This window comes from Hyaena hyaena, unplaced genomic scaffold (assembly GCF_003009895.1).
Source record: "Hyaena hyaena isolate Hyena2069 unplaced genomic scaffold, ASM300989v1 scaffold_111, whole genome shotgun sequence".
NCBI lineage: Eukaryota > Metazoa > Chordata > Mammalia > Carnivora > Hyaenidae > Hyaena > Hyaena hyaena.
This window is the reverse complement of record NW_024080743.1, coordinates 2383595-2411075: the sequence shown is the minus strand read 5'-3', so window position 1 is coordinate 2411075 and position 27481 is coordinate 2383595. Positions and strand designations below refer to the sequence as shown.

At 36.1% G+C, this 27481-nt stretch overlaps 1 protein-coding gene across 6 annotated transcripts in view; it reads left to right on the top strand.

Annotated features, from left to right (window-relative positions):
- Positions 1 to 27481, top strand: part of EVI5 (ecotropic viral integration site 5) — a 233517-nt gene that overhangs the window by 58372 nt on the left and 147664 nt on the right. For all 6 annotated transcript variants that reach the window (XM_039236433.1, XM_039236436.1, XM_039236434.1 and 3 more), the window contains exons 3-7: positions 17133 to 17322; positions 17979 to 18203; positions 18917 to 18991; positions 24641 to 24766; positions 26264 to 26407. In XM_039236433.1, coding sequence (XP_039092364.1) covers positions 17133 to 17322; positions 17979 to 18203; positions 18917 to 18991; positions 24641 to 24766; positions 26264 to 26407 — 760 coding nt within the window. The remainder of the gene's footprint in view (positions 1 to 17132; positions 17323 to 17978; positions 18204 to 18916; positions 18992 to 24640; positions 24767 to 26263; positions 26408 to 27481) is intronic.

The window sequence follows — 27481 nt, the reverse complement described above, 5'->3', positions numbered from 1 at the left end:
CTATCTAGATTTTATTGGCCAAAGCAAATCAGGTACCCAAACCTTTTGGAATGGGGTGGGAATTAGAATCTTATTACAGGGCTAGATCCAAGAAAATATGTCTGTTATTATTAATATGTCTTTGCTTTTTGTCCGGTATTTTCACTATATTTTTATTGTATTTTTAATTTACTTACACACTGTAAAGTGCACCCTTTTAAAGCATATGATATAGTGGTTCTTGGTATACTTACAAAGTTATGGGTCTATTACTATTATTCAATTTCAGAACATTTTAATCACCCCCATAAGAAACTCTGTACTGATTAGTCTCCCTTTTTTACCTTTCTTCTAGCCACTGGTAATCACTAGTCTACTTTCTATCTCTGTGGGTTTGCCTACTCTGGACATTTCATTATGGAATCGTACAATAGGTAGTCTTTTATGACTACCTCCTTTCATGTAATATAGTGTTTTCTAGGTTTCAGGTAAATAGATCATTTATATTTCATGTGATTATTGATATGCTTATGTTTAAATCTTTTGTTTTATTATCTTAATTTTTTAAAAACTTTTTGAGAGAGAGAGAGTGAGCGGGGAAGACAGAGAGGGAGAGAGAATCTTAAGTGGGCTCCATGGGGCTTGATCTCATGACTGAGATCATGACCTGCACCAAAATCAAGAGTCAGATGCTAAACCGACTGAGTCACCCAGATGCCCCTGTTGTTTTGTTTTATATATTGTTGTTTCCTTTTTATTTTTATGTCTACTTTTGATTTAATGGAATTTTTTAATTGTTTTTTTCTTTGATTTTATTCTGTTTTTTTTTTATTAGCTATAAATTTGTTTTGTTATTTTACTGGTTGCTTTAAGGTTCATGGTAGAAATCTTTATCACCATCTGCCTTCAAGGGATCTCATACTATTTCAGATGTGGTGTAAATACTTAGTACAATTCCATTTCTCCTCCCCAGTCCATTGTGCTAGTTTTGTCATGTATCTTCCTGTTATATATGTTGTATACCTCATACTGTATTAATATTTTTGCTAAAACAATTATCTTTTAAAGTGATAGAAATAATAAAAAAATCTCATGTATTTACATAGTTTTCATCTCTGGAGCTCTTTCATTGTTTAGCTCTAGATTTCCAACTGATGGAATTTTCCTGTTTGAAGGACTTGCTTTAATATTCATGAAGTGTGGGGCTGCTCTTGTATATTTGAGTCTTCATTTTGCCTTTGATTTGTAAAGATCTTTTCTTTGCATGTAGGTTGACAGTCCCCCCCCCCCCCCCCCCCCCAAGTACTCAAGTGGTATTTCATTGACTTCTGTCTTGCATTGTTTTCATTAGGAAATCTTATCTATTTCTTATCTTTGTTCCTGTGTACATATAGTGTATCTTTATTTTCCTCTTTTTAAGATTTTTTTCTTTAAAATTTTTTTTCAATGTTTATTTTTGAGAGAGAGAGAGAGAGACAGACAGCACGAACATGGGAGGAGCAGAGAGGGAGGGAGACACAGAATCTGAAGCAGGCTCCAAGTTCTGAGCTGTCAGCACAGAGCCTGATGTGGGGCTTGAACTCACAAACTGTGAGATCATGACCTGAGCTGAAGTCGGACGCTTAACTGACTAGGCACCCCTTAAAAAGTTTTTTCTTTATTCATGATATAAGCAGTTTGATTTGGAGCTGCCTTATCGTACTTTTCATGTTTCTAGTATTTGGGTTTTGTGGACTTTCTTGTAGATTTATAGTTTTCTTCAAACTTGGAAACTAACTTTTTGACAGTGTTTTTGGGTGGCCCAGTTGGTTGTGTGTCCAACTTCAGCTCAGGTCATGATCTCACGGTTCATGGGTTCGGAGTTGGGCTTTGTGTTCACAGTGCAGAGGCTGCTTCAGATTCTCTGTCTTCCTTTTCCTCTGTTCCTTCGCACTCACACTCTCAAAATAAACATTTAAAAAAATAAAGGGCACTTCTGATGAGCACTAGATGTTGTATATAAATGACAAAACACTGAATTCTACTTATGAAATCAATATTGCACTGTATGTAAACTAAAATATAAATATTAATAAAAAAATGAATTGGTTCTTTAATGGAAAAATAGTGTGCACAAAAGATAACTTTTGGTGCTGAGTTTATAAGTGACCAAAGTTGAATTTATTTTTATGGTTGTGATCAATAATTATTGTACAACTAAAATACACAAAGCACTGTGGTAAGAATGGTTTAAAGTTATGGATATAGATGAACTTTTTTCCAGGTAATTCACAGTTTATCAGGAATACCAGAGGTGCCCTGTGTTTATGTTACCATCTAAAGAATAATTACTAGAGTTATTTAAAGATGTCAGAAAAGAGGTGTTGACAAGTAAGAATTTGAAGTTAAAGGAGCAGAAGGGTTGTCACTCTTGTTCTTTAGTGGCTTATTCAAAATCTGTACTCTTTTTTTTTTAATGTTTGATTAAGAGACAGAGCATGAGCAGGGGAGGGGCAGAGAGAGAGGGAGACATAGAATCCAAAGCAGGCTCCAAGCTGGCAACACGGAGCCTGACGCAGGGCTCAAACTCATAAGCCAAGAGATCATGATCTCAACGGAAGTTGGACTCCCTACTGACTAAGCCACCCAGGTGCCCCCAAATCTGTATTATTTTTGAGTTCACATTTTGAGCTGCTCCTCCTCTCCTCTCCTCCTCCTCCTTCTCCTCCTTCTCCCTCTCCTCTCCTCCCCCCACCCCCGTCCTCTCTTCTCCTCTCTCTTTTCTTTCCTCCCCTCTTCTGTTTTCTCTTCTCTTTTCCGCTCTTGTCTTTTCTGTCATTAAAACCCAGAATCCATGGCAAGAATTTATGTGTAGAGAGCGGTTGAATGTAGTGACACCTTGTTTTGCCTTAGAACAATCCTGGTGGAAAAACACATGTCTGACTCTAATAAAAAATAAAATGGCCCCCCACCCTGCCAACCTCTTAAATCCGTAGAATAATTCTAAGAACAATAACTTAAAATTTCTCTGACCATTTCTGTGGTTTATAATGTAGATATCCAAATTATATAACTAAAGTAAAAATTATGAGACACAATTTCTGTTTGTAACAAGGGATATGCATTTATTCAGGATTTTTTTCTTTTCCAAATATTTTTTTCTTTTCCAAATACAAACTTAGGATACTTATGTTACTTAACTCACTTTAATTCAGAAATTTTAAAAATGGCAATATTTTAGAAATTTAAAATTAAAGAAACATGAAAATAACAAATTTTATAAACAAACATTTTTCATTCCCATAATTTTACTGCAGTTACAACTTTTTAAAATTAGTGCATGTGGCAACCCCAGAAAGATGTGAAGAAATGGTTCAATATAATATCAAAGATCTGTTTGATGAAAGTTAATAATTGATAGCCTTAAAGTTGAAATGGGACCACTGTTTTTTTCCTGTGTTAAATGTGTTTTTCTTATTTTGAAAACATGAAGGCTTTGGCAGAGATGAATTTAGGAAGGTAAGGTTCAAGTGTAATAGCAGTACATTTTAATTAAGGAGGGGAATGTTGCTAACTTAAATTCCTAATAGGCCATTATTTGTGTGGTTTAAAAGTTTGGCATTGCAACCATGTTTATTTTCTTTTACATTCGATTTGGAATCTAAATTTGCTTTTTAACAGAATTTTGGTGGTGAGATATGAGAATGAGGAAATAAATAGTGTTCTTGTAAACTAAACGTATTTTGTATATTTTTAAGGAAATAAGCAGGAATTTTTGAAACCTTATGTATCTTTATCTCACTAAAATCTAAAGTTACACCGCCCAGTAAGGTAGCCACAAGTTACATGTGGCAGTTGAGTACCTGAAATGTGGCTGGTCTGAATTCTTATGTGCCATAAGAGTAAAATGCACATCAGAGTTTGAAGAGCTGATTTGAGAAAAAGAATATTTCTTTAATTTGATTACATGCTAAAATGATATTTTGAATATATGTGGTAAAATTATTAAAGTTAATTGGACTTGTTTGCACTTGTTTCTTTTACTGTACACGTGGCTACTAAAACATTTAAAATGATATAAAGGACTTGCATTATATATCTGTTGGACAATGCTGATCTAGATCTGATATAACTTTCATCTTACATTTATAGTTTTACTATTAAAGCGTTACTTAGTTTACCTGAGGATACTCTATAATGCAACCACGAATATTAAGGAAGTAAAAAGCTTCTGAGCACAACAGATATTTTTAAGTCTCTGTTAAAAATTCATGTATTTTAAATCATAGGAGAGGCTTTTAAGATCTTCACACAAACTCTATTCTTTTTTTCACTGAAGGTTATTTAAAATTTTTTTAAATCAATTGTCTGAGTTCCTGAGAAATTTGATGATATAACTAAAAGAATATGTTGAACTCCTTTTTCTGTTGTAACTAGCTTAGCTTCACATCATATCTTATTTTTGTTTATTTTTTTAATGTTTATTTTTGAGAGAGAGAGAAGGAGCATGAGCAGGGGAGGGACAGAGAGGGAGGGAGACACAGAATCTGAAGCAGGCTCCAGGATCTGAGCTGTCAGTACAGAGCCTGACGTGGGGCTCGAATCCATGAATGCAAGATCATGACCTGAGCTGAAGTCAGTCAGATGCTTAAACGACTGAGCCACTCAGGTGCCCCCACATTGTATCTTTAAGAAGTCTAAGAAGTTAAGTCTCATATTCTTGTCTGTCTGGAATGTCTGTATAAAAGTAATCCCCAAACCATCAGTTTCTGGTCAGAATATTTGGAAGGGAGCTGCAAGTCTCATGTGTTTGCCTTCTCTGAGACCTCATCTTAAAGAAACAAAAGCAAAAGAAAAAAACTGCTTGCTCTCAGAATTGGACAGATTCCACCCTGTCATTTAGGCACCCTGCTATGAATCCTCTCTAAATTGTTTCCTGTGCTAATTCCTTGTGTTTGGTCTGAATTCTCCCTTTGTCTTTGTTACTCTAAGACTTGAATTTGTGCTTGATGATACTGATGTGAAACGGTGTGACTACTCTGTGAGTCAGGCATGTATTTTGTTGGTACTTATTTGCCTTTGTTTCAGCTTGCTAGTTGTTGTCTTTACCCCAATACTTTCCATATCCTGTTTCTTTGATGTAACATTACAAGAGATAGTTGAACTCCATGTTTGGAAAGTTGATTCCTGTGCAGTAGTGCCAGCATATTTAGCTTTCCAAGTGTTTTTCTTATATAGCAATTTTTTTACCTTAGTGTTTCTTAGATTTTTCTTTAGCTCTTTGTAAATTATCTTAGCAGTTTACACATTTCCAAATGGCATGATAACTTGTTGCTGTTTGGTATGCATAGGAAAGCATTATGCTGAGTACAGCAGGATATTTAAAAAGTTTACTGTCAGTTCTTTGCTAATACAGCATTTCCCCATTACTGGTGCAGAATACCTTTCAAGACCCCCAATGGATGTCTGAAACCGTGGATACTACTGAACTCTATGTATAGTTTTTTTTTTAATTGATAAAATGAGCACACTAAGAGACTAGCAACAATACCTAATAATACAGTAGAGCAATGATAGCAATAGTGTAATAAAAGTTGTGTGAATGTACTCCCTCTGTCTCTCAGAATTTTTTTTTTTTTTTTTTTTTTTACAAATAGTTTATTGTCAAATTAGTTTCCACATAACACTCAGTGCTCATCCCCACAAGTGCCCTCCTCCATTCTCTGAATCTTAATGTACTGTTTTCAGCCTTCTTATTATGATGATGTCTGGTTTTTTTGTTTTTTTTTTCTTTTATAATTTGTTGTCAAGTTGGTTTCCATATAACACCCAGTGCTTATCCCAACAAGTGCCCTCTTCCATGCCAATCACCCATTTTCCCCTCTCTCCCACCCCCCATCAACCTCAGGTTGTTCTTGGTAGTTAAGAGTCTCTTATGGTTTGCCTCCCTTCCTCTCCTTAACTATTTTTTCGTCTTCCCTATGGTCCTCTGTTAAGTTTCTCCTATACCACATATAACTGAAAACATATGGTATCTGTCTTTCTCTGCCTGACTTATTTCACTTAGCATAACACCCTCGAGTTCCATCCACACATGGCCAGATTTCATTCTTTCTCATTGCCATGTAGTATTTCATTGTATATATATACTACATCTTTTTGATCTATTCTTCTGTTGATGGACACTTAGGCTCTTTCCATGTTTTAGCTATTGTGGAGAGTGCTGCTATGAACATTGGGGTACATGTGCTCCTATGCATCAGCATTTCTGTATCCCTTGGGTAAATTCCTAGCATAGATATACCACATCTTCCTTATCTTTTCATCAGTTGATGGACATTTAGACTGTTTCCATCATTTGGCTATTGTTGAGAGTGCTGCTATGAACATTAGGGTACATGTGCCCCTATGCATCAGCACTCCTGTATCCCTTGGGTAAATTCCTAGCAGTGCTATTGCTGTGTCCTAGGGGAGTTCTATTGTTAGTTTTTTGGGGAACCTCCACACTGTTTTCCAGAGGGACTGCACCAGTTTACATTCCTACTAACTATATAGGAGGGTGCCCTTTTCTCCACATCCTCGCCAGCATCTAGAGTCCTCTGATTTGTTCATTTTAGCCACTTTGACTGGTGTGAGGTGGTATCTCAGTGTGGTTTTTATTTGTATTTCCCTGATGAGGAGGGATGCTGAGCATCATGTCATGTGTCTGTTGGCCATCTGGATGTCCTCTTTGGAGAAGTGTCTGTTCATGTCTTCTGCTCATTTCTTCACTGGATTGTTTGTTTTTTGGGTGTGGAGTTTGGTGAGTTCCTTATAGATTTTGGATACTAGCCCTTTATCTGATGTCATTTGCAACTCTCCTTTTCTCATTCTGTCAGTTGCCTGTTAGTCTTACTGATTGGTTCCTTTGCCGTGCAGAAGCTTTTTATCTTGATGAGGTCCCAGTAGTTCATTTTTGCTCTTGATTCCCTTGCCTTCGGAGATGTGTTGAGCAAGAAATTGCTGCGGTTGAGGTGAAGGAGGTTGTTTCCTGCTTTCTCCTGTAGGGTTTTGATGGTTTCCTGTCTCACATTCAGGTCCTTTATCCATTCTGAGGTTATTTCTGTGCATGGTGTAAGAAAGTGGTCTAGTTTCATTCTTTTCACGTTGCTGTCCAGTTCTCCCAGCACCATTTGCTAAAGAGACTGTCTTTTTTCCATTGGATACTCTTTCCTGCTTTGTTAAAGATTAAGTGGCCGTACATTTGTGGGTTCAATTCTGGGTTCTGTATTCTATTCCATTGGTCTCTGTGTCTGTTTTTGTGCCAATACCATACTGTCTTGATGATGACAGATTTGTAGTAGAGACTAAAGTCTGGGATGGTGGTGCCTCCTGTTTTGGTTTTCCTCTTCAATATTACTTTGGCTGTTGGGGGTCTTTTGTGGTTCCATACACATTTTGGGATAGTTTGTTCTAGCTTTGAGAAGAATGCTGGTGCAATTTTGATTGGGATTACATTGAATGTTTAGATTGCTTTGGGTAGTAATGACATTTTAACAATATTTATTCTTCCAATCCATGAGCGTGGAATGTTTTCCCATTTCTTTGTATCTTCAATTTCCTTTATAAGTTTTCTATAGTTTTTATCATACAGATCTGTAAAAGATCTGTAACCATCTTTGGTTAGGTTTATTCTAGGTATTTTATGGTTCTTGGTACAACTGTAAATGGGATCGGTTTCTTGATTCCTTTCGATTGCTTCATTATTGGTGTATAAAATGCAACCATTTCTGTACGTAGATTTTGTACCCCATGACTTTGCTGAATTCATGGATCAGTTCTAGTAGGCTTCTGGTGGAGTCTGTGGGTTTTCCACGTAGAGTATCATGTCATCTGCGAAAAGTGAAAGTTAACTTCATGATGATGTGAGATACTAAGATGACTGCCTGAGAAGTTCTAAGCTTCAGACTTGTCTTTTCAATTACTGGGCTGTTTATCTACATCAGTGTCCCTCAAGGACTTCATACTCTAGATACCCAAAAGATAACCCGTTGTTTTCTTTCTCCTCCTTTGTATTTTTCAATCATGCTATTGTAGCAAGAGCGGCTTTTTCTTTGTTTATCAAGTGTGCACTGCTATACACAACTACTCTTTTTTTCTCCTAGGTCCATCATGAAGCACACATTCCTGTGTTTTCCTTAGATAGGTGACCTCTTGGTGAGGGTAAGGTTTAGTTTTTACTCATTAAGATACGGTGAAGGTAATCTGCCTAATAAAATAAAACTACTTGCTGATGCATAGGGGCACATGTACCCCAAGGTTTATAGCAGCACTTTCAACAATAGCCAGTGATGGAAACAGCCTAAATGTCCATCAACTGATGAATGCGTTAAGATGTGGTGTATCTATACAGGGGAATACTACATGGCAATGAGAAAGAATGAAATCTGGCCATGTGTAGCAACGTGGATGGAACTCGAGGGTGTTATGCTAAGTGAAATAAGTCAGGCAGAGAAAGACAGATACCATATGTTTTCAGTTATATGTGGTATAGGAGAAACTTAACAGAGGACCATAGGGAAGACGAAAAAATAGTTAAGGAGAGGAAGGGAGGCAGACCATAAGAGACTCTTAACTACCGAGAACAACCTGAGGTTGATGGGGGGTGGGAGAGAGGGGAAAATGGGTGATTGGCATGGAGGAGGGCTCTTGTTGGGATAAGCACTGGGTGTTATATGGAAACCAACTTGACAATAAACTATACTAAAAAAATTAAAAAGTGGGAAAAAATTAAACTCTTACTACTCCCTGTGTTGGCATACTCCCTTGTACTCAGTTCTCTGTTTAGTTGCTGGTTCTGTCCATTAGGGAGTTGTAAATACTTTTTCTCTGCCAAGTCTTCTAAGCTTCTGGAAACTACCAAATCTGCATTTTCTCCATCCTTAATGCTTCTTGAAATCCAACTGAAAATTAGCTTTAGCACCACCGTTTCAGATAATGTGGGGTTATAGTCATTTTGAATGCGGTCCTTAGAACTAGAACTCTAACAAAAACTTAAGAGTTGCATACTTAGGAGACTGGTGATTATGTATTGTTGAGTCACTAGAGATCCAACCTCTGATGTCTTAGTCTGGGAGGTTAAATACATTCAGGCTTGTGAATTATTGTATAACAGTGGCAGATAAAAAATGGCCAGGAGGCCACACAAATCTATGGGGAATGCCTTCGATTGTAGTATACAGTAGTCCTGCTGGGACAATATTCTTTTCCTTTAATCTGATAAATTTCTTCTTATTAATTAGTCATAAGGAAATTATGATGAGATGGGAAGGTAGTTTCCTTTCGTGCAGTAAATCTGTCCAAGGTTGTGAACCCATGTGCTCTGGAGGGGGAAATAAGTGAGTAAGTTTTGAGTAGATTTCTCAGTAGTCCACAGACATATGAGTAATGCTTACCATTTTCCCAGTTGCTAGCCTCAAGTCTTTGGAAATTGTTGACAATCTCAGGTAGTAGGCTCCCTCTGTTACCATGTCAGAGTATTGTAATTATCTTGCTGTTTGAGAGTCTTCCTGAGTTGTTTCATCACTGTATTTAGCAAAGAGGAGTAAAAATACATAATTCTAACTACACACTCTATAAAGTCTGTATTTTCTTAATGAATATGTAAATTGTTTTCCTACATGGCATGACTTAGTAGTTCAATGGGGAGAGATTGAGAGTATCAGTTCAAGTATTACTTCTTGAAAATGTTTCAATTCTCTGACAAAAGGACTTCATTATACCTATAGCATTGAGAAAAAATTGTGAAGTTTCTCTTTAGAAAATTCTAAAATTTGTTAGAGTGACTAATAAATTTGAAAAGGAAAAAAATGAAATGTTTATCTTGTCTTTATAGAATGGATGCATTTACTATAGCAAAAACAGTTCTTTCTAAAGTAGTAGTCATTATTTGAAAGGGTTTAAAGGGCTTTCAATAATAAAAAGCAGTAATTTCTCACCTAATTGTCAGTGCTTCTAGTGTCATTAATTTATTTTCTATAAATTGTTATAAAGTTGATGTATAATGTGCAGAGAAATGCTCAGTTCTTAAGTATAGTTTGACTTTTGACAAATTTGACTGTGTATTACCCACATGCCCATTAACACATGGATGATTTCTATCATGTTAGAAAATTCCCATCATCCCAGAAATTTCCTTGTGCCCTTTTCTCTAGCAACCTCACTCCCTTGAAACCTCTCTTCTGATTTTTATTGATATATTTAACCTGTTTTTTAATATCACACTTTTTTGAGGTATAATTCATATATGTACAATTCATTAAAGTGTAAAATTCAATGTTTTTTTTCCACATACTCAGAGTTAAGTAGCCATCCCCACAAGAAAACATGTATCCATTAGTAATCACTGTCTATCCCTCTTGCTCTTCTCACTTGCACTCCAGTTCTCAGCAACAACTAATCTACTTTATGAAGTCTAGATATTTAATATAAATGGAATTATACAATATTTTTCCTTTTGTGACTTTTTTCACTTAGCATAATATTTTCAAGGTGCATCTATGTTGTAGTGTGGACCAGTACTTCATTCCTTTTCATGACTGAATAATATTCCATTATAGGGCTATACCAGTGTTTTTTTTTCTTTCTTTTTTTAATCCATTTAACAGTTGATGAGGACATTGGATTGTTGCCATTTTGGGGCTGTTATGAATAAATGTTGCCATGAACATTTGTTGTATAAGTTTTGTGCAGCTGTCACCACAAGAAACTGCATGTCCATTAGCAGTTACTTGCTCTCCTTCTTGGGCATAGCTTTTCCATTTCTCTTAGAATTGCCAGACTGTTTTCGAGAGTGGTCTTACCATTTTACATTCACATCAGTAGTATCTAAGGGTTCCTATGTCTCTATATCTTCACCAGTACTTGTTATTATGTCTTTTGATTATAACCATCCTAGTGGTTGTAAAATGGTATCTTATTATGGTTTTGGTTTGCGTTTCTCTAATAATAGTGATGCTGAGGAGCTTTTCATGTGCTTATTGGTCATTGGCCATTGTGTATCTTCTTTGGAGAACTGTTCTGATTATTTACCCATTTTTTAATTGGGTTCTTTGTTTTTATTGAGTCCTAGGAGTTTCTTACATATTTTAGATGTAAGTTTTCTGAGTTGCAATAGTTTTTCCCATTCTGTAGATTTTCTTTTCACTTTCTTGATGGCATCCAGGAAGCTATGAAACATTTTTTTAAATTAAAAAAAAATTTTTAAATTTATTTTTGAGACAGAGCAAGAATGAACGTGAGTGGGGGAGGGGCAGAGAGAGAGGGAGAGACAGAATCCAAAGCAGGTTCTAGGTTCTGAGCTGCTAGAATAGAACCTGTTTTGGGGCTTGAATGCATGAACTGTAAGATCATGACATGAGCTGAGGGTGGACGCTTAACCGACTGAGACACCCAGGTGCTCCCAAACAGTTTTGATTTTGGCAAGTTTAATTTGTTTATATAAACATAAATATGTAAAACTTTGGATTGGGAGTAACTTGTTTTATGAATGTTCCACAAGACAAGCAAATGTTTGTAATAAATTTTAACTTGATAAGTGTGCAGTGTCTTGTAATATGAGTAGTACTTGACGGTGAATGTCACATGATCACAACTGAGCCAGTGGTTCTTGAAATTCACTTTGATATACAAGTGCTTTGGTTTACAAGCATGTTTCTGGAACAAATTATGCATGCAAACCAAGTTTTTACTGTGTATACATAAATAGATATAGTCACTTGTGCTTTGGGTGTCCTATTTAAGGATATTTATTTATTTATGTTTATTTTTGAGAGAGAGAAACCACAAACAGAGTGTGAGTGGGAGAGGGGAAAGAGGGAGACACGGAATCTGAAGTGGGCTCTAGGCTCTGAGCTGTCAGCACAGAGCCCGGTGCAGGGCTTGAATTCACGAACAGTGAGATCATGACCTGAGCCAAAGTCTGACGCTTAACTGACTGAGTCACCCAGGTCCCCCGCTTATTTATTTACTTTTTAAAGTTTACATAATCTTTTTGAGAGAGGAAGAGGGGGAAGCAGAGAGGGAAGGAGAGAGAGAATCCAGGCAGGCTCTGTGCTGTCAGTGCAGAGCCCGACACAGGGCTCAATATCATGAACTGTGAGATCATGACCTGAGCCATTATCAAGAGTTGGATGCTTAAGCAACTGAGCCACACCAGGAGCCCCTAAGAAGGCAGTACCCAACCCCAAGTCATGAGGATTTACTCCTATATTTTCTCTATAATATGCTTGTTCTTGAACTTCATATAACTGGAATCATATAATGTACTTTTTTGCATCTGGCTTTTTTCACTCAACCTAATGTTTATAAAATTCATCCATTTTATTATATGTATCAGCAGTTTGTTTCTTTTTTATTGCTGAGTTAGTATTGCAGTGAATAAATATATCACAATTTGATCATTTAGTTTTTCTGGATATTTGGGTTGTTTCTGGGTTTAACTATTACGAATAAAGCCGTGAACTTTCTTCAAGCCTTTTTGTGGATATGGGTATTCATTTGTCTTCCTGGGTCAAATGAAAATGTAGTTCTTCAAAGTGGAACTATGACATCAATAATATGTGATGGTTACAATTGTTCCCATTTGGACAACACTTGGTATGGTCAGTCTTTACAACCGTAGCCACTCTAATGTATACATTATGTGATTTCTTGTTGTTGTTTCTTTTTAGGTTCATTTATTTACCTTGAGAGAGGGAGCACATGTGAAGGCAGGGGAAGGGGAGATAGGGCATCCCATGCTGTTTGTGTGGAGCCCATCGTGGGGCTCAAACTTAGGAGCCATGAGATCATGATCTTCTGAGCTGAAATCCAGAGTTGAATGCTTAATTGACTGAGCCACTCAGACTCCCCTACATAGTGTGATTTTAACTTGCTTTTCCCTGATGACTAAAAACATGTTGAATGTTTTTCAGTTGCTTGTTGGCCATTTGATTATCCTGTTTGTAAAGTGTCAGTTTAAGTCTCTTATTCACTTAAAAAATTGTGGTGTTTGCCTTTTTAATTACTGATTTTAAGAGTTCTTTGTGTATTCTGGAAACCAGTCTTTTGTCAGATATGTATGTTGAGAACTTTTTTTCTCATTTTCTTACGGGTATCTTTTGAACAGTAGGGTTTTTAAGTTCGATGAAGTCCACTTCATTAGTTAATCACTTTTTTCTTTTGTGGTTAGTGTGTCCTTGTTTCCATTAACATATTTTGCCTATTCCAAGGTTGTGAAGTCTTTTTCCTGTTTTCTTCGAGGAGTTTTAATAGTTTTAGCTTTCATATTAATGACTATTGTCCATTTGAGTCATTTTTGTTCATCTCGTGAGTTAAGGCAAGAACAGTGTTTTAGTTTCTTTTTAATTATTTAAGATTTTTAAAAAATATAATTTATTGTCAAATTGGCTAACATACAGTGTATAAAGCGTGCTCTTGGTTTTTGGGGTAGATTCCCATGGGTCATCGCTTACATACAACACCCAGTGCTCATCCCGACAAGTGCCCTCCTCAGTGCCCATCACTCATTTTCCCCATTTCCTCTCCCCACTCCCGCTATCTACCCTCAGTTTGTTCACTGTACTTGAAAGTCTCTTGTGGTTTGCCTCCCTCCATGTTTGTAACTAATTTTCCCCTTCCCTTCCCCCATGGTCTTCTGTTAAGTTTCTCAAGATCCACGTGTCAGTGGAAACATATAATATCTGTCCTTCTCTGAATGACTTATTTCACTCAGCATAATAGCCTCCAGTTCCATCCACATTGCTGCCAACTTGAGGATTTCATTCTTTATCGATGCCAAGTAGTATTCCATTGTATATGTAAACCACATCTTCTTTATGCATACATCAGTTGATGGACATTTAGAATCTTTCCGTGATTTGGCTATTGTTGAAAGTGCTGCTATAAACATTGGGGTACCTGTACCCCTACGAATGAGCACTCCCGTATCCTTTGGATGAATTCCTAGTGGTGCTATTGCTGGGTCGTAGGGTAGTTCTACTGTTAATTTTTTGAGGAACCTCCACACTGTTTTCCAGAGTGGCTGTACCAGTTTGCATTCCCACCAACAGTGCAAGGGGGTTCCCTTTTCTCTAGCTCCTCACCAACATCTGTTGTTTCCTGAGTTGTTACTTTTTGCCACTCTGACCAGTATGAGGTGGTTATCTCAGTGTGGTTTTGCTTTGTGTTTCCCTGATGATGAGTGACGTTGAGCCTCTTTTCATGTGTCTGTTGGCCGTCTGGATGTCCTCTTTGGAAAAGTGTCTGTTCATGTCTTCTGCCCATTTCTTCACTGGATTATTTGTTTTTGCGAGTGTTGAGTTTGGTAAATTCTTTATAGGTTTTGGATACTACCCCTTTATCTGATACGTCATTTGCAAATATCTTCTCCCATTCTGTCAGTTGCCTTTTAGTTTTGTTGACTGTGTCCTTTGCTCTGCAGAAGCTTTTTATCTTGATGAGGTCTCAGTAGTTCCTTTTTGCTTTTAATTCCTTTGCCTTTGGAGATGTGCTGAGCAAGAAACTGCTGCAGCTGAGGTCAAAGAAGTTGTTCCCCGCTTTCTCCTCTGGGTTTCTGATGGTTTCCTGTCTCACATTTAGGTCTTTCATCCATATTGAATTTACTTTTGTGTATGATGTAAAAAAGTGGTCTAGTTTCATTCTTCTGCATGTTGCTGTCCAGTTCTCCCAGCACCATCTGTTAAAAAGGCTGTCTTTTTTACCATTGGATCCAAGAACAGTATTTTAAATAGTGTGTTATCTTTGGAATATTTCATTTATAAATTTTTCTCATAGTTCTTTATATCTATGTATGTCATTTCAGTGTCCTCTGAAGATAAACTGCTTTACCCTCTTCTGTAACTCACCCATGATTGCACTTGGTATTCGTGCTTATGCCAGAAGTTGACAATCTCTGAGACCTTTCTCACTCTAAAAGCCTTCTCTTTAGGGACTTTAAAAAAAAATCTTTACTTCCATCATATTTCAAATTTAGGTTTATCTTAGGAAATACCATTATATTCTTTTTAATTACATCTCTTTATTAATGGTAGTGCTGCAGTTTCATTATTTAGCATAGGGCAAGCGTTCAGTGAATAATTAACTGAAATGAAGAACTTAGGTTCAAGTTGTTTCACTAAAGTTTGTTTCTATATTCCATTTAGAATTCTGAGGGATTACAATCATACATAAAAGTGCTTACATATGTACACTAATTTTTCTGTAAGATATATTGTAGACTTACTGAAATAATATATATGGAAAAAGCAGAAGTAAAGTAAAACATTATCATTAATTATTTTGTCTAATAAAGAATATTTATAGCAAATAGTTGACCCTTAATTTGGCTCTTTTACAAATTTTCCTGTTTCTAGCCATATTTGAGATATTTAACTTAAATTGTTGCAGTGGAAATGTATTAAACTATCCCATGAATGTGAATAGAATTTGTTCAGTTTTTATTATTGTGTTGTGTTAATGAATATGACATATTTCGGATTTGGAGTCTTTTTTTAAAATGCAGATTTTGATTTTATTTCAACTCAGTCGATATTTAATGTGCCTTTTATAGCGCTAAATGTTCTTGGGATATAAAGATAAGTTATAACTCTCCCATTCAAAGGGTATTTCTATAGTCTGCTCAATAGTGTTTGACACGTATGTTTCTTTATTAGTTTTTATATACCTTAAATTAATATTGGGAGCTTATGTTATATCCTAAACAGATGACTTTCTCAAGGCATTTTTGGAAATAAGTAATAGCCTTGTTAAAAACCACAGATCTATGGGGCTCCTGGGTGGCTTAGTCAGTTAAGCGTCCGACTTTGGCTCAGGTCATGATCTCACGGTTCGTGGTTCGAGCCCTGTGTCGGGCTCTGTGCTGACTGCCAGCTTAGAGCCTGGAGCCTGTTTCAGAGTCTGTCATTCCCTCTCTCTCTGACCCTCCCCTGCTCATGCTGTCTCTCTCCTAGAAATAAATAAAACATTTAAAAAAAAATAAAAAAAAAAACAAAACACAGATCTTTGAGGACCCTTATTTGAATGACATGTAATTTATATCTTTATAGTGAGAGAGCCACATTTTCCAAGGTTTCATTAAAGTCCATTTCTTTATGAAATAAATAATAGATTTGATGTCCTGATGTCATAGAATTGATCTCTGAAATTGTCAACTTTGAACAGACAAGGAAATACAAAGGCAAAAGGACCTTAAGAAGGGAGAGGCCTCAGTTTGAGAGTGCAAACCCAGTGATAAATAACAACTGTTAGTTGGCCCAAGTTTTGGGGGGAGATTGTAGGGATTATGGAGACTGAGTGGATTAAAGTCCTTTATCTAAACACAGAAGCTCCTACTATGCTACACCTTGTTTTTCGTGTGTCGCAATATGGATGGTCTTGGTTTTGCCTTATCTTTTTATGTTTCATGAGAATCTAGAATTGTAAATAAATATATGTGTATATAACAAATAAGTGAAAGCTTCCAATTTTCTTATTAATAATTGTTCAGGGTTTTTGTTCATTTTTGTTGTTGTTTTAAGTAGGCTCCATGTCCAACATGGAGCCCAGTGAGGGGCTTGAACTCACAACCCTGAGATCAATACCTGAGCTGAGGTCAAGAGTCGGATGCTTAACTCACTAAGCCATCTTCGCACCCTAGTTCACTTTTTTATGCCAATACTGCATGGTCAAACAATGGGCAGATTTATACATGGGTAAGAAAAAACGAAAAAATGAGAAAGAATTTGGGCAATTTGTTTGGCCCTCCTTGGCTTTTTTTTTTTTTTTTAAATAGCCCAGGATGCATTCTAAAGATGCTAGGATTAGTTCTTCAATAGAATTTGTTAAACCTGTTCCACTGGCAATTTCTTTTCTCCTGAAGACCTCCCAACTACTTTCCTCACTAGATTTCTCCTAATTTGTGTTTATGAAGATGTAGGGAAATTATGATGGGACTAATATCACTAAAATATTTAAGGTAATTTACTATCAAATTTTGAAATTGTTATGCTTAGATGAAAAATACAGCAGCAACCAGGTATTATTGAAATTAGGCATATTCTGAAATTATGGCTATTAGTGAAGCTCTAAGTATCTTCATCACTTCATCCAGTATCACTGTGAAATTAGATCTTGAACAATGTTTAATTATGTTTTAGATTGTTAGAGACGGATAGTAAATCTTTAAGATCTGTAAATGGGTCAAGAAGAAACAGTGGCTCCTCCCTTGTATCAAGTTCATCAGCCTCTAGCAACCTCAGCCACCTTGAAGAAGATTCTTGGATTCTTTGGGGAAGAATTGTTAATGAATGGGAAGATGTACGCAAAAAGAAGGAAAAGCAAGTTAAGGTATTCATATTCTTTGTTAAATTTCTTCCTCTTATCACAAAGGGGCATCAAGGCATGGGTCAATGGAAGATTAAAAAACTTAGATTCTAGTACTTTCTAAATGCTGTAATAAAAAGCCCTGCTCTTGATTAAAACATATAAATGTTTTCATTTTTTTGTGTCCATAAGAAGTTTTGAATTGTAGATAACAGTTTTTACAGATGTCTCATAATTGTAGAAATATATAGCTGGAAATTATTTTAGAAATTCTCTCATTTTATATATTCAGGAATGAAGTATTAACCTCCTATGTCTTTGAGCTATCACTGTTTTACCTTTTTTGGCCTAAAACATACCTTTGAAAAATAATGGTTACAGTGCTTTCATTCACAGCTCTGCAGGTTCTCAGTTCCTTAATAGCTTTAGAGGCCATACTGTGGGAGAAATGTCAAGAGGCATTGTACATGGCATTGTAGCCCCCCTGACCAGAATAAGACACGCCCAAGGTCTAAGCCTTAGCCTTGGTTAAAAGTATTTAAGAGTAGCTTTGTAAATTATAAATTTGATGAAGTGTTCCACTCCATTCCAACCCTCAATAAGTCGTCTTTGGCTTTTAAGGTAGGAGACTTCAATCATTCATTATTAAAATTTTATTTTACTTTTATTTTTATTTTTAGGAGCTTGTTCGTAAAGGGATACCTCACCATTTTAGAGCAATAGTTTGGCAACTTTTATGCAGTGCACAAAGTATGCCAATTAAGGATCAGTATTCAGAACTCCTGAAAATGACCTCACCTTGTGAAAAATTGATCCGTAGGGACATTGCTAGAACTTATCCTGAACACAATTTCTTTAAGGAAAAAGACAGCCTTGGACAGGAGGTTTTATTTAATGTAATGAAGGTAAGTTCTATTTATTCATTTTTTAAAATGAATTCTTTGAAGGTTGAAATTATACAGTAATCAGTTGCTTTGACAAAAATTTGGCTGTCTAGTTTGCAGAACTTAGAAAATTCATCATATCGCTTGGTATTGGTTAAAATCAAATAGTTTATTCATCACTATACCATAGAAAGATCCTTTATGAAAATGGATGATTTATCTTATGTGAGTTTCACAATGTAGGACCAGTTTTCTGCCTACTATGGCCAGCACTGTTAAGAACTCTTAGCTCTTCAAAGTGTGCGCTATTGTAATTTTTTTTCAATATTGCCTTTTTTCTTCACATAGTTCTTTTTCCTTTCAACTACCTCTGTGAAATATTAATTTATTCTTAAACCATTTTAGTTTTTTCTAGTGCTTTACCTTAGCCTTACTGTTTTTATCTTTATCAGATGAACATTTTTAAAGCTTTGTTACTTCACTAAGTATAAGTTCCTTTATTTTCTTGTCCTTAAGTGTTGTTGATTTCTAACTGGGAAACTGTCAAAAGAAAATCTTATGTAATAAATCACCTACTTTTTGAACACTAATAGGATAACATGTACAACAAGCAAGCAGAAGCTTTTCTAAAACATAAATAGTCTTTACTCCATCATCTTACTATTTTTAGGTTTTTAGAGAAGGAAGATATAATACATCATGTTAAAGTATTTTGAACATTTTTTACTTTTTAGGCATATTCTTTAGTGGATCGTGAGGTTGGTTACTGTCAAGGAAGTGCTTTTATAGTTGGATTGTTGCTTATGCAGGTAAGTTAGTACAGGTATTAAGTTTCTAAGTTCTTTATTGAAGTTGAATTGGAGAATTAAAGAATCATTCTTATTTTTATTAAACATTTGATATTGGCTATTTTTCTTTAGGCATAATTTAAATAGGGATAATTTTCACTTTAGAATATTAAAAGTTTTGAAAATAACATATACAAGAATATCCTGCCACTAACAAAATTTCAACTTTTTGGTATCTACGTTTGAGCCATAATATTCTACTAAAGCCTGTCTCTACTTTTAAATATTAACTTTTATGTCAATATTTAATAGAGACTAATGTTTTCCCAGCTAAGGAGGACATGACTAAAGTGTTGGTATAAAAATCTTATTTATGTTGTACATCTTTGCAAATTCACAAAGAAATTTTGGTTGTCACAGAGTTAAGGGCTTATTATGTCTGTCTTGTTATAGGCTCGAAATAGAGATCCTTATTTTTACTGTTCCAGGGACATAACTTATATTTCTATTGATAGTGACTCATTTTGGAATGGGCTTGGATAGGATGTTTTCAGGAGTCAAGGACAAGATCATTAGTTTATATCTTAGAAGGGAAATGACAAATAGTGTTTTCTCTTTCGTTGAATTTTTTTTCAAGTCCACTCTATATTCTCAGACTAAAATGTAGTCTGAAGAGAAACTTTGGAGATAGCTTGATTTGAGTCATATATATAAGCTGGTTTTTCCATCTTGGTGCTACACTGAGTTCTTTGAACGTGGGTTAGATCATTTAATCTGACTCTGAGCTTTAATTAGGTAATACTGTCTACTTTCAGATTCATTGTGAGAGTTAGATGAGATAATATACGTAAAAACCTAGTGTGGTGTTCGGCACATAGTAGACATGCAATAAAAATTCAATGACTTGCCCAAGATGATTTTTCTTGGTAGATAAAAACAGAGTAGGAATCTGAAACTGTTTTGCCCCATGCTTTGCTTCAATTCCCAACAGTTATGCCCAAATTTTAAAGCTTTGTAACTCTCAGGAATATATACACACTACTTTTCAGAGTAGTGAAAACCTGATGTCAGAGAAACTGGTTTATAAGAGTGACTGATATTTACTTTTATAATACAGGAACTATTACCAGTTGTTACATGATAATTGTCCATATCTAGGTGACATTAGATTGTAAATAATAAAAACAAAACTAGTTTGGTTAATGTTGAGGTTTTGCACAGTAGTGATTTTTCCTAATTTGTAATTGATTAATATTGGTAGGCTTTTTACTATTGAACTCCAGCATTCCTACTATAAATCCAGAGATTTTTTTTTCATAATTCTATTCCTTTTGCTTTCATATTAGTTCCAAAATAACCTTTCAGTAGTCATTTCTGTTGAGTGTTTAAAGAGCAGTTTTTCCTTACTTGAGTTACGAATCTCTTATCAGTAGACCTAGCACTATAGGAATCCCAAGGGGCCACCACGTTTTCCTCCAAGACTCTATAGGCAGTGATGGTAGTGATACTTTAATTTATTGATTAATTTACTTGCCTATTATTATCAATGGCAGCTACTATATTACCATAACAATAATTTTCTAGCCCAAGGCCATAAGCTAGAAAATGTAGTGTGGCCAGATTCAATGGCCCATCTCTTTGTTTCTAAAGCTTATTCTGTTATACTTTATGCTATATTGCCTCCCACATGTTAGCTTGGAAACTGTAACTCAGAGTTTGGGACAAAATTTTGTAAAGTTAGCTTAATTAGTACATGTTGTTTTAAAATAGCTAAAAGTGCTGGATATCTTTTGTGTGTATCTTAATACTCCTACAAAATTAGGTAGATAATGTCCCCATTAGACTTTTGCAGAAGGCATGGATTCTTATTGAGTCCGTGTCACAGAAAAGGTATGTATGTAGCTGTGCAGTTGCTCCAAGATTCAAGTGCACAGATTTCTAATAGAAAGGAGCGGCTATAAAACAACTGGGTGATTGTTCTTCATATTTATATTTTACTCAGTGTCACACTTTTTCATTTTGAAAGCATTGTTTTCAATCTTTTTGAGAAGGACCCAGTGATTTCCCCCCAACTTTGGTCTTTTATTCGGTTACTTTAAACTTAAAAAAATATTGACATTTCCCATATTCATGCTTTTGCAGAGGAGGGACGGAGTGAAACTTTTGATATTTCAGAAGAGAAGAAATGCTTTTTTTTAAATGTTTATTTTTGAGAGAGACAGAGACAGAGCGTGAGTGGGGGAGGGACAGAGAGAGAGGAAGACACTCAATCTGAAGCAGGCTCCAGGCTCTTAGCTGTCAGCACAGACCCTGACATGGGGCTCCAGCCCACAAATCATGAGATCATGACCTGAGCCAAAGTCAAAGGCTTAACCAACTGAGACACCCAGGTGCCCTGAGAAGAAATTCTTAAAAGACAAAAAGTTTATTCATTCCCACTGTGACTGGAATGAGGGATGGTAAAGGTGGAATGGAAAGGGGAAGGTAGTGGTGGGAGAAGAGATTAGAGAAGTCGTCAGTGGTCATGTCATGTAGGACCTTGTAAGGATTTTGGCTTTTACTTAAGATATGGGAAGCCACTAGAGTGTTTTGAGCAGTGGAGTGAGGAGTGAAATGGTTTAATTCATGCTTTGAAAGGATCACTCTGGCAGCTCCATGCTGTTATGGGGAATACACTGTTGGGAAGGAAGCCCGAGGAGGCAGCAGAGTGACCCATGAGTTGTCCAAACAATGGACTACTCTTTTGATTGTGGTTCGAACTAGGTGTTTATGGTCAGAAGTGGTTGGTTCTTGAAATAATTTGAATATAGAGCCATCAGGAGTTACTGAGAGATTGGATGTGGAGGAAACAGGAAAGGAGACAGTGATGACACATGCGGATTTTGAGTGGAAGTTAGGGCAAGTAATGGCAGAGTAGGAAATGAGTGATTTGAGGTGTCTGTCAGATATCCAAGTGTAAATGTAAGTGGGCAGTTGGAAATAGGAGAACAGAATCGGGATAAAGGTTCAGGTCAATTGAAGAGAGAGACAAGATGCTATAAAATGGGTGCAGATGGAGGTAGGATGATATTTGTGGTAGTGTGAGAATGGGAAAACTCTCTTTTTATTGCTTCTAATTTTTAAAAAATTAAAATGCCAAAGAAGGTTTTAGTGGGAAGGAGGTTATGAAAGCTTGAGGACAGAGAAGAAAGATTGAAATGGTGGCCTGGGATGCTGAGAATGATTAAATTAGGAAAGTAAAGTATACCAGAAACACAAAAGATCCACTGACACTAGTGGTCCTGAATTCAAAGTGAAACCAGCCAGCATGGTTAAGTTTTTGTTTTTACCCAGCTACTTTCTTCTGGCTCAATAAATTTACAGAGTTGAATTTATCCAGGGGTAGTGTCTTACAGTTGGAATTATTACTGAGAGAGAAAGGCAAAAATAATTGTAGATTTAAGTGATTGAATAAATATAACAGGATGTAGGCAGCAAAGAGCACACGAGAATTGGGAACAGAAAAAAGGTAATGTGATATCAATGAGTGATAGGCTTGTGAGGTCATATAACTGTAAATACTCTGTGTATTCATCTTCATTGCAGTCCTATGAAATAAGTGCTCTTACTTTACCCATTTGACAGATGTTGAAACTTAGCAACAGAGATTAAGTAATTTGCTTAAGGTCATGTGGTTAAGTGGAATTTGAACCATAAGCACCGTGGCTCTAGAGCCTGAGCTAAGCTCACTGGAAGAAAGGAAGGCTAAGATCTGCTAGGCCAGGGAACTAATCCTCATGAAAATGAGTAAGGTTTGGGTGGGTGACCTAGAGGTTTGTAGATACTACAAAAAAGAAAAATAGTAGGTAATATCCATACTAACTGTTTCAGAGAGAAGGGGGAGTTAACGCAATGACAACGAGTCAGTGAGGTCCAAGAAGGGACAATCACCTCCACTCCCTGGCTTTTTCCAGTGCTATAGTAAGAAAACAGCCACCTTAAGGGAGCCAAGTTTCAGTTAAAGGAAGAAACTGAAAGAATATTTTGTAAAGAGATTGAGGATCTAGGTAGTGTATTTTGTTGATGGCAGGTTGTGAGTTGCAGAAAGTGCTGTGGAAAAGGTTTAGGGAAGGCTGGACATGGGGCTAAATTAGGGGAGCAGTAGAACCACATGGGATGAGAGTTCCAGGTTGTTGGGTTTATAGTGATTAACATAAATCAGTCGGGCTGTAGGGCTTATGGAATTGATAAGGATGGTCTTCAAGGCAGAATTGTTGTTATACGTGCTAGGAGGAAGGAAGGAAGGAAGTACGGATTTTACTAAGAGTAACACTTGACTTCTGTCCATAGCTGTGTTAAGGCCAGGAAAAAAGTTACTAGAAACAGTTGTTAGTAAGAAGAATAAATGCCTAGAGATCCTTTGAGGTTTCATTTGTTTATTATTTATTTTTATTTTTTATTTAAAACAATTTTTAATGTTTATTTTTGAGAGAGAGAGAGAGTGCACCAGTGGGGTAGGGGGAGAGAGAGAGGGAGACAGACTTTGAAGCAGGCTCCATGCTGTGAGCTGTCTGCAAAGAGCCCAGTGTGGAGCTCAAACTCACAAGCCATGATCTGAGCTGAGATGGGATGCTTAACCAACTGAGCCACCCAGGCTCTCCAAGGTTTCTTTTAAAACACATTAGAATAATGTGAATAAATGAGCATTAGAAAATTAGAAAATATTCTGAATATCTGTGTAGCTCTGTAAAGAGTTCTTATATTCATTATCTTATTTGATACAGTTTTTCTTATGAGTTTCACATAAAATATTTTTCTTGTGAGTTTCACATAAAATGTGAAACATATCTTTAACCCTTAAAGATTCTTTGAAATTTTATTTTACAAGTTTTTTTTTTAACACTTATTTTATCATATAATTTCTGCTTAGAACTGCTGAAAGTCTTCCCATCTCTTGTAAGGTAAAAGTCCACATCCTTACTTACAGTGACCTCTAAAACTCCCTGTAACTTGGTTCTGTGTATTTCTCCTCCGTAACCCAACCACCACTTACAGAATTACTCCTAATTTAGTAGTCTCTTTGCTGTTCCTTGAGCATGCCAAATGTGATTCTACTTCAAGACCTTGTATTACTCTCCCATGACTGTTCTTTCCTCAGTTGGTCCCTTACTTTTTTCAGTGTTCTACTCAAATGATCCCTTATCAAGGGACTTGCCTGATCTGCCTATATAAATAGCAGTGTATCTCCCCAGCATTTCCTGTGACCCTACTCTATTTTAGTTTCATAGCACTCATCACCATCTGACATATATTAATTGATTTATTACACATATTGTCTATCTCCCCCAACTAAAAGATTCAAGTTCCATGAGGGTAGAGTGTTAATTTTGCTCACTGGTATATACCCAGGAGAGCAGAAGTATCTGGCTCTAAATGAATACTGGTTGATTGAATTCATGAATTAGGCAAGTGAGGCAGTTAGTCTCAGAGGCTGTGAGATTTGTTTAACTTCTCATTCTGAGAATGGGAGATTAGAATCTTTTGATACCTAGTCTATTGTTCTTAACATTGTAACACATTTCACTCAAAACACTGTTTATACTTGGATGGGTTCTTAGTTGAAATAGCATTTAGCTTTTTTGTGTATTACAGAACATTAACCTGTGTTGCTTTTTTCCCCTTCTCTTTTAGATGCCTGAAGAAGAAGCTTTCTGTGTATTTGTTAAATTAATGCAAGATTATAGACTTCGTGAACTTTTTAAGCCAAGTATGGCAGAATTGGGCTTATGTATGTACCAGTTTGAATGCATGATACAGGTAAAATTGTACTGTTAACAAAAAGGCATACTGGCCTTACATTTTTGTTATCTTGGTTTGAGTGACAACTAAGCAAATTTAATGTTAAAGCAATTGAAAAATTCGTGTTTTAATCCCATGATCATTTGTTGGTTGGTTAACACACCAGTTAGATGCTATCTGCTGGTGGGGCACAGTCTGGAACTTGACTGCAGTTTTCATATTCAAACTTGAGGCATTTGTGCCAAATATATCACAACCACATTGCCTACATGCATGAGTTATGCCTTATTGTATCCTATTATTGTTTGGACTTTGCTCTCACAGGAGCTTATGACATTTTGACACTGACATCAGTTCACTTCTTTTGAGACTTGTCTCTTCTGATTCTTTCAGTCCTCTCTCCTGCCTTTCCCTTTTTATCTCCCTTTTTTGCTAGCCTATAATCTTTTCTAAAAATAATGCTTTTATGTTGCTAGTTTAAGACTCAGAGTCTAGTGATTGTGTGAGGGTGTAGAGAAGGGGAGGAGAGGAATCAAAATCAAGTGAAAAATATTTTTGAAATATTTTATTCTTCTAGAATTAATTTATATTCATACATATATGTATATGTATATGTGTGTGTATATACACATATGGCTTAGTTTACTATATTGTCCTGTAATATAATGGTGTATTCTCATTTACTTAAATTTCAATTAGATAAATATGCAGAACTTAAACATATAGGTTAATGATTCAGCAGACATGAGAGCCCTTTTATGAGTCTGCTTTTCCCTTGCAGCCTTACCTGCAGGAATTTTAAAATCTCTATCTTTGAGTAGTGGAGAAAAAAGGGATATGCAAAATTTTGCATATTTTAAAAGAAAATTTTAAAGAAATTTTAAAGAAATTTTTAAATTTGCACATTTTAAAGAAAAAAAGTAGGAATTGAGATGATTCTTATATAAATTTTTAATGAAATAATGTTTTTAACCAACCTTAATTTCTCTTGGTTTATTTTCAGTTAATGTGTCATTAATGTTTTGAATTACTAGAATTGAGGAAGCATCTGTATTTTGGGTGAGAAGGTAGGAAGGTAAGGATGGGTAATCAATGGTAGATAGCACCAGAAAGTATTTCAATGTGGCATTTCTTTTCTTTAAAAAATTATTTTTGGAATTATTACAACTACAAAATAATTTTGGAATTATTACTCTGGAAGAGCACAGAAAATATCAGACAGCCATGTTCCCACCAACATGATTAAACAGACATTGAAGTTTTATTTTAATTGTTACTTTTATTAATAAATGTTCTAGATACAGCTTAAGTTCTAACTCCACATCCTTTTCTCCTTCTTCCCTTCCCACATAATTACCACTTTACTGAAAGTACCAATTTCTCCATCTTAACTTTTCCAAATGATGCCTGATCTAATCTTTGTGTTTGAAATAGGCTCATCTAGTATACACACAATAATCTGGTTTAAAATGCTCAGTTCTACTGTGTTTTAATTAATTATTTTCTTCTCTTTAGGAGCATCTTCCAGAGCTCTTTGTACATTTTCAGTCTCAGAGTTTTCATACCTCTATGTATGCATCATCCTGGTTTCTGACTATCTTTCTTACAACTTTTCCATTACCAATTGCAACAAGGATATTTGATATCTTTATGTCTGAGGTAAGCTGATGGGCAGGCTGAGTGAAGGAATCATTGGTTTAATCATCAGAGGAGGGCAATGAGGAGAACAATATAGGACACTCATGTGTCCCATCATAAACTACTTACATGGATACTCTCCTTTAAACCTGTAAAAACCCTACCAAGAACTTGTTAGTTTCCCCATTTAATAAATGATAGATGAAGAAGCTGAGACTTAGAGGAAAGTTAAGTAGCTTGTCAATGGATACAGCACCTAAGTGGTGTAGTAAACCAGCATTCAAATGGAGGCAGTGAAAATTTGGAGCCCACACTCTTTTGGTGTTTTTGTTTGTTTGTTTGTTTGTTTTTTTAAGAGAGATAGTGCAAGTGCATTGGGGAGAGGAGCATAAGGGGAGAGAGATTCTTTTTTTTTAAAGTTCTGGCCATTTGTAGCAACATGGATGGAACTTGAGGTTGTTATGCTGAGCAAAATAAGTCAGGCAGAGAAGGACAGATACCATATGTTTGCACGTGTAGGTGGATTAGGAGGAACTTAATGGAGGACCATGGTGGAGAAGAAGGGGAAAAATAGTTGGGGAGATGGAGGGAGCCAAACCATAAGAGACTCTTGAATGCTGAGAACAAACAGGGCTTATGGGTGTGGGGAGGAGGGATGGGAGTGGTGGGCATGGAGGATGGCACTTGGTGGGATGAGCACTGATTGTTATATGGAAACCAACTTGACAATAAATTATTTAAAAAAATAACACTAAATGTAACCTTAAGATTAAAAAAAAGTTTATTTTGAGAGAATGAGAGAGCCAAGAGAGTGCAAGCAGGGGAAGCACAGAGTGAGGGGGAAGCACAGAGTGAGGGGGAACCACAAGCAGGCTTGGCACTAACAGAGCCTAACGTAGGGCTCAAACCTACAAACTGAATGACCCAAGCTGATGTCAGATGCTTAATTAACCAACTGAGCCACCCAGGCACGCCTGAGAGAGAGAGAATCTTAAATAGGCACCATGCTCAGCATGGAGCCCAACACAGGACATGATCCCATGATCCTGGGATTATGACCTGAGCCAAAATCAAGAGTCAGATGCTCAACTGACT